The 12,917-nt window shown below is 31.2% G+C and overlaps 1 protein-coding gene across 1 annotated transcript in view; it reads right to left on the bottom strand.

The window, feature by feature from the left end:
* LOC106681059 (UDP-N-acetylglucosamine transporter) overlaps positions 1-6,002 on the bottom strand; it is a gene marked incomplete in the record, with an annotated part of 13,653 nt that extends 7,651 nt beyond the window's left edge. Inside the window, 2 exon segments of the mRNA XM_014421184.2 lie at positions 749-1,231; positions 5,940-6,002. Coding sequence (XP_014276670.1) covers positions 749-1,231; positions 5,940-5,945 — 489 coding nt within the window.
* Positions 6,003-12,917: the final 6,915 nt, after the last annotated feature.

Here is a 12,917-nt window from a genome sequence, read left to right as displayed (position 1 = left end):
CAGCAGATAATTATACACCAACACTGTCCACTTTCAACAGCAGATAATTATACACCAACATAGTCCACTTTCAACGGCAGATAATTATACAAGACATTGATTCCTCTATTTAATCTTACAGTTTTTTCCTCTTCACTCAGCATCAGAGATGGGCAAAAATTAGCTATAGCTAAAACTAATAGCTAAAGTTGCCATGGAGACGAGCCTTATTCGTGAATGAAGCATTGATAAATAAATATTGTATCCATGGCAATTTTAGCTATTAGTTTATTATTTAGTTGCCCAACTCTGCCCAGCATTACCAAACTATCAAAAATCTCCAAGCACTGATATTTTACCAGCCATATTTAAATCCTTTTTATGTATGTTTATCTTTTCTAATAACTTGTTCTAGTGCCAAATTAAAAGGGATGGGGAAAGAAAATCATCTTGTACCTGTGAGTGAACATCGAACTTCTCGACATACTAATAATTATTTATTCATACTTAATTAAAAGTTTCAGCAATGCACATCCTTATTAGATTTATGACCTTATTTGGTATTTCTTGCTCAATCAAAAACACAGTAGCTACGGATATTGATTAAAAATTCACTACGAATTTTCGTACACGACATTGATAATGAATTCCAAACTAATTCATCATACTAATAATAAAATAAGTTCTCTTAATTTTTAAGATTTATATTGAAATAAACCATAAGAAACATATAGAATATTTGGGTAAGTAAAAAGAAAAATTAAAATACCTGATAAGTAGCAGCATCTAAATGCGAAGCCGAGACGTATAATAGATTATTCTGTATGATATAGACAAACGAAGGGACTGAAACTTTAATGGTATCCATCGGATTTGCAACAACAGTGCGGTAAAGGTCCTTCCTGAAAGCCCGGAAGCTGTCGTGCTGGCGGTAAACCAAGTAGAGGCAAACAATCAACTTCACCCACTCAGCCATAACAACAGCTGTAGATGAAACAAACATGGGACCATCCCGGGTGCGAGAATAGCGCATACTCAGCCCAAGGACAGCATTCTGAAGAGTTAAGGTGACTAAACTTGTCACCTTGAGAAGGCGAGCGGTTCGAGCTTCTGGCATGTTTGTTCTTACTGTCATTTCTTGGTGATCGCTTTCAGTTATATCAATTTCAGCTATATTGATCTGTTTGTTGTCACTTTCTGCTGTATCAATTTCTGTGTTGTCACTCACAGCTTTATCAGTCATTAAACGGTCCTGTGAAAAAATAAATTTTCATGTTAATAACATAGAATCACAAAGTTTAATAACAAGAAAATGGGTATAATGAAGGTTAAAAGAAGATACATTCACATTTCAAATAGTTGAATTAACGTAGAAATTATATAAAATGCAGAGGAGTTATGAACGATTATATGAACAATAGTCACCTGAATAAAAAGAAAATCCGCCGAAGAAATCAAAAAGAAAAATTCCTAATTTTTAATTTACTAAAAAAATTGTGTTGACCTAATTTACTGAAATGCTGTTTTTCTTTTTTTAACTTTTAGTGAATAAATAATCACTTAATAGAATAATTCTTCCGAAAGATACAAATCGGACAGCATATAATAACTATGAAAAAATGTATACTTTTTAAGCTACATGCCAAAAATGCTTAATTTTGTTAGCAATTTGATTTTTTACTGAAAAATCAGGCTATCCTAAAACCTTCATGGAAAATCCTGAACATTTAGCAAAAAGCCCCATGAGACAATCGGATAAATGGTATGGCAGTGTATAAAGTATCAACAAACAAATATTCATTTTTATAAATTAGATTAATATCAACTACTATCTACTTAAATTATTGTAATTAATAAGTTTTGTTATATGCACTACCGACCATTTTCTTCTCATATTAATCTATGATCAACTATTAAAACCCCATTATTGTCTATTACGGCAAAACAAATTAGAAAATACACCATTTCTTATTTTTAGCAAATTTTGTTCAATCTAAGTAAATTTTTTCTAAAACTACTCATTATGTTTTCTATACTAAATGTTTTCTAGGAAAGATAAGAATGTTTAATATTGGGAGCGAGATGGATTATTTTTGTGTCATGATAATGTAAGGTGATATGTAAGGTTGTTGTTCATCAACTAATATTAGTTACTAGTAAAGTAAAAAGTTCTATTGAAGGTCAGAAGTGGCAGGTCCACATCGATATAATGTTTCTCAATATAAGCAACATGTTTTAAAATACTCCTCTACTCACTATGAGTAAATGTTTTAAAGGTAACATAAGAAAGGTCTTGTATCTGGGATAAGAGTGTGGCTGAGGTAAGCATGATCCTTTCAAATTATTTATTATGTTATGATCTTAAGAAATTGTAACGTCATATTTTCTAGCTTGTCTTAGAATTTAAATTGTTAAATAACCAATAAAAAGTTTTTGTGACTTCGATAGTCCCATCTTCAAACAGATCGTTCTTAAAAATTATATTCCAGAAATATGATAAAATTAAAGTCCGAAAAATGAATTCCGAGACAGAAGAGTTTCCATTTAAGATCGAGTTATTGCAACAAGATCACACAGAAGGCATCATATATACATACTCAGTGTCGCTTGAATTAATCCACCATATCACATCTGAAAGTGGAATGCTAGCTGCTAAAGAATATCACTGGAGGCATAATGATGTAACTCAAATTTTTCGTTATACCCTCGCGATGAACCTTTTTTATTTGAAAGAGAAAAAAAGCAAAGATAATTTATGATGATAACAACATGAACTCAACTGGGGATGGGAGAGACATTAAACATGGCAGTAGAAATAAAAAGATCTAAATCAAACAGATAGCATATGGTAATACCAATTAAAACTTTGACAAATGGTCTAATCCTGAAGTAAATAATAAGCAGAAAGGGGTTATGACTGAAAATGCATCTTAATGTCGCGAGATAGGCTCAACAGGCGGTTCTTTTGGACAAAACTCCTAAATAACTGTATGTGGTTGGACTTGTCCTCCTCAGTTCTAAACCCACGAACGTAAAAAAAGTCGAAATAGTAATAAAATAATAATAAGATATAAAAAAAATTACAACTATGACATAACCATTCCAAACAGTCTTTCCGTAGTTATAATTTTTTTGAAAGAATTATGTTATGATTGCCATGGTAAGATAAAAACACTGGCGATATCTGCGAAGACAAAAGGGATTATGGAGAAAAACTAAAACACAAGTGATATGTTTAGTCGAGTGAGCTTTGGTTTTATGAAGGGGAATCTTCAGCACGTCCTGGATAGGAGAATTGTGGCATTACATCATTAGAGATTATATCTCTATAATTCTGGTGATACAGTGACCGGAAAAGCAATATCGGACTACCTTGTATTCTGCCAGGAGTACACCCAAAGACTATGTTCGAACTAAATTTTATTTTAATATCACTTTTATATTCCTTTGCGCAATAATGTAAATAATAGTTGATAAGGTTAATCATTTAAGTTAAAGTTAAGTCAACCTATTAGTTCTCATTGTTTTAATAATTGATATGAATTCTTTTCTTTCCTTTTTCATTCTGTGTACATATATTTCTTCTTATCATTAAACTTTTGTACTTATAGTTCTTCTGTTCATTCTTATGCATGTACACTGCTTTTACCTTGTTAATTTTACCTATTTTTTTTTTTTTTTGTTTACTTAATATTTCGATAATTCAACAGGTGGAAGGTAACACCCCTGGGTTTTCTGTGATCTACATGTAAAGGTATTCGCGAGTGGTTATTATTCAATTATTACTTATATAAGGGTATATTGTGGGCATATTGTTTCGGGGTTTTCGTTATTTCCAAGGAAAAAATAATATGGCACCTTAGGAGCAATTTATTTTTTATTGTTTTTTCCCCCCCTTTTGGTGATTATACTAATTTTTTTAAATTATTTTCCTTTAACTCACCCCCTTCTCTGCTGAGCGTGGGCAAGTATAATCGATAAATATATAACTAAGGATAGATCAAAATTTGCAGTTATATAGACTGGCGCCGAGCGTGGGGTACAATAGTATAATTACATGGAAGATTTTACCACCAATCTGGCGAGCTCTCAGTTGAATGGTTAATAAAAGGGTCAATTTTTCACTAGACAAAAGGGTTTTCAATAGCAATTCAGGATCAATTTATGGTAATGTCCTGAAATAGAATATTGTCGCAAATAAATCTCTTCTGTGCTCTATGCTAGATGAATCTGTCTAGCACTTCACCAATGGATAGGAGATTTAGACTGCAACAGGGTGCTACTTGAAGGTTCAAGACTGAAACCCACTAGGGTGCTTTCAGATTACTGGGCCTTCTAAATCTTAATAGGACGTACAAAACTTTAGAAACGACACTGACCACTAGTGTCAAACCTGCGGAGTCTCTCAAGCAGCATGTCGTAATTGACTACACAGCCATGGAAGGACACCGAGGCAGGTTATCAAGTATGACCCGGATCTTCCTTCTCGTTGGACTTCCCCAACTGATAGAAGAGAACTACATCTTCAAGAAGTTCAACTATGGGTGGAAGGAAGTGGTGGATCAACAGGAGAAGAAACAGTTTGAGACCAGACTGGTGTACTGGAGAAAAGAGCTAGACAGCAGCTCCATCAGTAAGGTGCTCAATCAAGCACTGGGATCACCAAACTAAAATCCAAATTATGTTACCATAAATTACAATAAAATACAAATAATGTACAATAAGATTATTAATAAATGAAAAATGAAATCCAGATATCTTATTTTTTGTTAATTACTGATTTTATAAATTAATAATTTGAATAGATATTCAAATATACATCATTTAAATTATAAATAATTGTATAACAAATTGAAAAATTTTTTGTTTTTTATTATTAGTTTTGTGATTTGATGGTTGGACTACTGAAGTACACATCACTACGAATGCACTGCACTTACCTTTAGAAAACTTAACTTTTCATTACTAACATATCTCATTCTATTATTAATAATGCATAAGTTCTAAAATGATATTGGCTTTTTAAAATTTTAAATCTAGCAAATAATAATTTTTATAAGGTTAAAACTAAATGTTCCTTATGTAACCAATCTAGCCCGAACCCGATATTATTCCTTCCATAATAAACTCCCTAACCACCCTAACCCACTCGTTTCTAAACTTGCTTCCTCTTCCATTCCTGGCAATCCTCCAAGGCGTCTGTAAAGAAGATGGCCTCGTGACCTTATATTGTAAACTGTTTTTAGAGTTCTACTACTGAGTAGTTTCTCTACATCCTGTATCATATCATTATGCCAAAATGATCAAATTTACTGGTTGTATTTTTTTATACAGTTGTAAATATCAATAAATAAATAAAATAAAAAAAAAAAAAGTTAAAAGATTAAGAGTTATAAAATTTTATATAAATGAATGTCAAAACCAAGAAATTTTGAAAAATTAATTCTTCATTAAAACTAAATGTTTCTTCAGTACTAGTGAAAATAATGAGACATAAAAAGAGGAGCCATACAAAAAATTAATAAGGACACATATTAAAAAAACAAATATAAGTTTGTGTTTAAAACATAAATAACTAATTAAAAAATTTATATTTCATGATACTAGAGCTAACAAAATACCACCAACATTACCTTTATACATAAGAAATATTTTACCTTTCGTAAACTAGTACTATATCTTAAATAATTATAAGTAGTAAAGAACATGCTAAGAAAAATACAAAATACTTAAGGTATGACAAAAGTCCTCATAAATATCACAATAAGTATTTGAATTAATTTTTTTTTTTAACTAGGCCAATAAAAACATCTTTTCTAGGAAAAATTTTCATTAATTATTCATTCAAATTATTCCACAAGAAACTATTCTACTATTTTCAAAATATCATGATTGAAACAATAGTTAACTGTTAATTAATATTATGTTTTATAAAATCTAGATATAACTAATGTTATTACCGCCATTATTACCACCAAGTTAATTTCATAAAACAAACAAACACATTTATCTGATAAGTAGATATGAATTTGGTAATGCTCCACTTATCTGTAAACCTTATCAACTCTGAATGGGCCACTTTGATGCATACTGTTAAGTTTTATATTTAATAAACAAAAATGAACATGCATTACCATAGCTAACACTTTATTCGGCATAAATAATTCAAAATGAAAACATGTTATTTTATATTACTATTATCACAACCCATAAACGTAAAAATGGGTAGCCACAACCTTGAATTTTTATGAGAATCTAACAATTTAAATACCCAACAGACGGCTACCTACACTCAAATACAGCATTAACTACATAAATGAAGACATAAAAAAAAAGATTAAGGAAAGTAATATTTTATAAATTCTGTATTAGAGAGCAAACATGTAAGGGAAATCATGAACCTATGTACTTAAGAAACATAAGTAGTCAAAAAAAGGAAAGACAAAACCTATGAAAATAATTTTCAAAATTACGGCCCTTGAGAAACCATCTTTGATATTTCAGAAATATAATTATCGTTGTAAGGCTACTTATTAAATATACAAAAGGATTATTGACAATAAATTCATTCAGTCGCTTTACAAAGTAACGTTCTCAAATAAGAATACAAACAAAAAAAGTGGTTACAGGATATAAGAGATGAAATAGATGCAATAGGTGTCTAAAAAGACATAAAAACTAGGACGGTTTTTGACAAAATGATTGAAAAATCATCAATACAAATTAAAACTAAAAACAGGAACATGGAATTCATTAAAGCTGAAACTATTAAAATATAACTCTTTCTCCAAAACAAGACAACAATAAAGTAAATTTTCACAATAAAATATGTCGATACAATAACTAAATTTATTTATTTCATTAAAGATGTTATACGAACCTTAACTAAGTTAGCTATAAGTGTAGCTAATAATACCCCTTAAATCAACAGATCCACTCAAATAATGTAAATTACAAGGTCACCTGCAATTAAAAAATATCATAAATTAAAGAGGATCGATCACAAAATATATAATTAATTTTTTTGTCTTTAAACTAATAATTAAAAATTAAGTGGAATATGATGAAAATACAATTAATAAATCAAATATGCAAGCATGAAGACAAGTTTATAATAATATTGTTTAAGGGCTGAAAAATCTATAAGGTCATTGAACTTATATGTTATAGGGATATAAAAGCTGTATTCTTATTTTTATATTATAAAGAGTGACCAGACTGATGAGTATTATTATAATTACTTACCTTAAAATATTGCCATATCACAATCTCATAAGTACTTATAATTTGAAGGATTAATTTCTGTTTTAAAAATGCAGAAAAATTGGAAATCCTTAGCCACAATCCTCAACAGGGTGTAGACGAGACCTTGAATATTGCAAATGCACATTCTATTACAATATGTTAAAAAAAAAAAAATAGTTAGCAACAAATGTCTAAGTAGATTGTAAACAAAACTAACAAAAAAAAAGTTTACATGGCAACACGTTTGTGTCGTTCAAGTATGACGCGATCAAACTGTTAAGATTAATAAAGATTGATAACGATTGTTTTTATTCCTCCTTTCAATCGCGATTGCGAAATACTTTCAGCGATGACATCATTAATACTTTCCTTAGCAAAGAAGATGCAATCACCTCAAGAATTTACCAATATCCATTAATGACGCATCCGATGAATATCCTGTCCTTACAATATTCGTGATGAAATTGGTTGTTTTATCTACATATACAAAAGCGAATGCTTTTGTCAGTGAAGCTTTTTCCACATTAATTTTGAATTACTGGACCGATTGACGTGCTGTTTTTTCAAAATTTCCTTTTTTTCCTGTCACCATGGAAAGGTTTAAAGCTACTAAACTCTCCCAATTCTGAGGTTAAAAAAAAGTTAAGAATAAAATTAAACGTTTTTGGTACGTGCGTGCGCAACTCGAAAAGTATACGTTTTTTCACTGTTATTATAAACCAATCGATTTGTCTCTTTCTGAAGAATAAGAAAAACAAATTACTGATTCTTTTAAGCTACGTTATATTTACAAAAAAATTAAAAGATATGACATGACTTAGGGTACAGCAGGTCAACTATAAGATAAACTAAAAGTTATATACAAAAAATTATTAAAAAGGTCGTCAAGCCCTGGGGTACCTCAACCCGCAAATGCCGTAAAGAGGAGGTCGTACCGACCAGGCTGAGAACAGGTCACACGAGACTCACCCACTCCTATCTTATTTCAAAAGAATCGCCTCCGAACTCCCAGTATTGTAACAACAATTTGACAATTAGCCATATTTTCCAAGAATCCCCATATTTCACATCATACCTCAATAGCTTAAGATTAAACCTGGATATTTCAAAAACTCTCAGAGATAATGATAAAACCGTGAAATTGGTGTTTCAGTTTTTAAAATCAAAAGGTTTACTGACACAAATATAACCTTGGGCAGAAAAAATAAATAAAATAAAACAAATGTAAGAAAAATGAAATAAGAAATAAATGGCCTTAATGACCAATGATGTTTTACGCCAATAAACAAAAACAAACAAACAAAGTAAGTAGGTCAACTTCTTTTTTTTTTTTTTGGAAAAAGCAAATTAAATAAGTTTTTAGTGTCGTCTCAAACTGCTAAATTCTATAGCAACACGCTACCTGCTGGTCTAGACTGTAACTATTACAGCTCCCAAAACCGTCATAGCTTCCCGCCAAGAAGAAAAGCTTCAGTCAGATTCACCTTGGAGTACCACCGATGTTTTCTCTAGACATTTATTGTGTTCGTTTATTCAACAAAATTTAAATAATTTTAATAAATAAATAAATAAATTTAAATAACAATAATGTTAATGTTATATATAAAAGTGTAATTACCATTATAATTGCCAGTATATACTTCCAACTCTTAGGAGTCTTATTTAATATTAGTTCCCTGTTGGTCACCTTCTCCTTCCTCTACCTGTTATCCAATCGTAGGATTAGACCCGCCGAACCTACATGCTTCCTTCGTATCTACTGGAATAGTACCCGGTAGGATGAGGTTACCATCCTTAGAGAAATTACGGTTGTCACTCCGTAAGTCTCATCCTATCTCTTAAGCTCCTAATCAACTACCTTACCTATTTAATAATACCTAACTACCTAATTTTCTTCCGGTCACTATTTTCCATATAATCGCACATAACTCCTCTGAATTTTATCTTATTCCTACGTTAATAGAACCGCGAGAATTTATTTTGAATTTAAAAATTTAGTTTCAATGCACACTTTAAGGCTAAATATTAGTTTCAAATAACAAGAAGAAAAACGTTTTAATTAATATCTCCGGTTCTAATTTGTTAAATTAAATTCAGTTTATGCCCTTTGGTGCAGGTTATAGAGGGAGAGCTTAACCACTGGCAGGTTTGGTTAGTGTTGAAGTTATTTCTTCTTTTTTTTTTTCCAAATGCGAAAATGTTGGGCTTGACGTGCTAAAAACAAAATCAATTTGTTTTCACACCTTAAAAATCGTTTACTACACTTCGATAGGTCAGTCGGTCTGAATTGTTTCAATATAGTACTAATGCTGAAGCACAGTGAAGGTTATTAGGTAAAAGCTATTCTTACTTGAAGTAATATTTTAATGGCAAAATCATAGATTGTTATGAAGAATCAGACAAAATCACCTAAATCGGACCATTATTATCGATTACTAGTGAAGTTAGTTGTCAGTATTTATGTTACCATAGTTACCATCTTATCACTTTATCTATATATTAATTGATTTATAAGTTTCAATTACTGGATATACATCCTAAAATATATATAGACATTTTAATTCAAAACTTTATTAGTAATTTATAGGTAATAGTGATAACTGATCACATCCATACTTAAATTTAAAAAATAAATGAAATAAGAATAAAAAAAACATAAAAATAAATAAAATCTCTCCCATAATATACATAAACAGAAAAAAAAGAACATAATCAAACTATGTGCATGTAAAGAAAACTTATAATAACAAAAATAAATAATAAAAACTAATTACTAGTCATATTTACACTCTTATATACAATATTTACACTATCGACCTAAGGATCCCCGAGCCCACTCTATCCTTCACGTTACGGCAGCCCTGGAATCTTTAAGAGCCATCTTTGACATCCTACCTTTCTCTCTCACCGCGTCACTGGTTATGAGCCAATGGAGGATGAGTAAGTGCACTAAAGCCGCAAACACTCAACTTGAGTCGAGCATCTGACCACTGCCAGAACTCCAATTGTCCATTTTTATTTTACAAAAAGTCTCTTAGCCACTGCCATTTCAACCTTCGAGGTGGATTGTAGGATATCTGGAACTGGATAAGGATTGAACCAAAGGATTAGGATGATTAGAAAGGTTTATATGGAATTTTGAGGATTTGGTTGATATGAGGTTACGATTTTACGAAGGATTCTGGACTGTAAGGATTGGATTCGTGAGGAATTTGATGGTTTAGTGGAGCCCCATAGCTCAACTCCGTATGTCCAGATAGGCCTTATAATAGTCATGTAGATCAGTCTTTTGTAATGGATTGGAAGTTTAGACCGTTTGTATAGTAAATGTTGTAATAGTCGGAATTGATGAGCAGTTTCCTGTCTTTTTAGTCTTGTGTGAAGATTCCATATCAGTCGTTTGTCGAGATGTGGTCCTAAATAACGGATCTGTTCAACAGGAATAAGTTGGGTATTATTAAAAGATACTGTGGGGCAAGACTAAGGTTTACGACGAAAGGTAAGTGTGATTTGGTGGGATTTATTGGAATTTATTTTAATCCTCTAGTTTTGGCACCATTCTTCAAGGGTGGTAATGTGGGATTGGAATTCGACGGGGGAGGGTCGCCCTCCTCAAACAACAAAAAGCATTGAATTCTGACAATTATTTGGGAAGATACAGTCTACTCAAGTTTTAGTTGTGTTTTTAAAAAACATGTAGAATTTAAACAGGTCCTATTTAAATTACATTTATTTTTTACTAAGACTTGAAAGCTGTACTTCACCGACATAAAATACGCCATATATTTTATTCATCGATTTTTATTATATACTTTATTACATATTATTATTTACCGCAATAAACTAAAAAGATATAATAATATTTGTTTAATATTAACTAAATTTATTAATTTATATCAAACTTTCAATTGTGCTTTATTAATCTATATACATCCTCAAATCGAGCATTGCGAAAGGTTTTCGGGTCTGCAAGCCCTTTTCTGAAAATTCATATTATCTTTCGACAATGATGAGGAGATAGTTTATCGTGCATGATATATATGAGTAGAAGATGGTTTAATGAAAACTATGTATAATTAACAGTCAAAATAGATGGCTCAGTCTAGTATAGGTAGGAGAAATAAAAAATGGCGGCTGTTTCAAAACGTAAAGAAAAATATTTTTTTATTCGTAGCTCTATATTTTTAAAACTACCAACAGTAGAAAACCTAAAAGAACATCGTTTAAAGAAGAGTAAATGTTCTAAAATATGAGCTTTAATGGAGCTATTTACGTTCAATAGCTCCCGAGATAAAGCTTCTTAAAAAGCAATAATTCATAAAAATACACTGAAAAATTAGTGCAATGAAATTAGCGAATTTATTTTGAGAAATCTCTGTCTCAAAAACCATTCGACATACAGATGTCTATTAGCACTCAAATTAAAGCTTAATGTACTATATAGTACTTTGTTACGTTTATATTCGAAGGAGTAGTAGTTTTTATGATATTTGCTAAAATAAATGATATAGATTTCTCAAAATAAATTTTCTTTCTACTGATCTTTCAGTGCATTTCTATAAAATGTTGCTTTTTGAAAATCTATATCTCATATGCGAACTCAGACATACGCGAGCATGTGGATGGGTGGCTTGGCTTGGTTGGCCTAGGCTCGTTGCCGATCCGTCGAGAGTCGGTTTTTTGGACACAGATCAAAGGGGATTCGTGAGAGCGCTCTTGTAGCATCTCCACCATTGTTCTTTGTCTAGTTGCAACTAACTGAGAGCTGTTAGGAGGTTAAAGGTGTTTGTTGGTACTTTTTATAATAAGTTTTATATTTAATCTTATTTATTTATATTTAATTTCCTTTCATTTTCTTTTTTTGTAATAAAAATAATACAATCCATGTGCAATGGCTGAAACCACTAGTACGTCCGCCATGCTTGCCTCTCTGAATAACACTGACATGTGGATGGTCCGCACTTTGTTTGTCGAGCATTTGTACAAGCCTCCGATTCGTGGCGAGCGGCCAACATGTGGATCCACCTTTAACGTTTTTATACAGCCGCCATTTTTTCCCCCTACCTATACTTGGCAGTCATCACTTGAGATTAGTAATCATACATAATTTTCATTATAGTAATAAAAAATGGGGTGAAATAACTGCCTTTTTTCTCCCTCTCTGTTGTACTATCAAGATTGGGTAAGGTTGATCCTAGCCTGTGAGGCAATGTTGAGCAAACATTAGTTGTGACTGAAACCGATATCTAAAGTTGCCATGGATACGACCCTTATTCATGAATGGACCATTGATAAATAGATATCGTATCCATGGCAACTATAGCTAGTAGATTCAACTTAAGGTTATCTCTGCCCATCTCTGCATTTACTTCTGAATAGTTCATTTCTCGTCCTTAGACTGTTAAAATACACAAAGGCATTCATATTATTTTGCGAAACTTGGTTATTTGCGCTAATGGAACCTTAAAACGTGTATTTATGTTGAAAATTAAGATTCGAAATAAATTTTTTTTTTGCGGCGACATATTTCCGTGACAACGTATACTCTATGCTAATATTACATGAATATAAATTACAATCAATCTAATTTTATATATTTGAAATAATAAACCAGTTCACATATTGAATTCAGATATTTATTTTTGCTTGGTTATACAAAATATTTATACAGTTATACTTAATTCTAAGACTTT

This window comes from Halyomorpha halys, unplaced genomic scaffold (genome assembly GCF_000696795.3).
Source record: "Halyomorpha halys isolate HHAL.00 unplaced genomic scaffold, Hhal_1.1 Scaffold306.1, whole genome shotgun sequence".
In the NCBI taxonomy this organism is placed as follows: domain Eukaryota; kingdom Metazoa; phylum Arthropoda; class Insecta; order Hemiptera; family Pentatomidae; genus Halyomorpha; species Halyomorpha halys.
The sequence above is the reverse complement of the archived record's forward strand: the minus strand, read 5'-3'. Positions and strand labels throughout refer to the sequence as shown.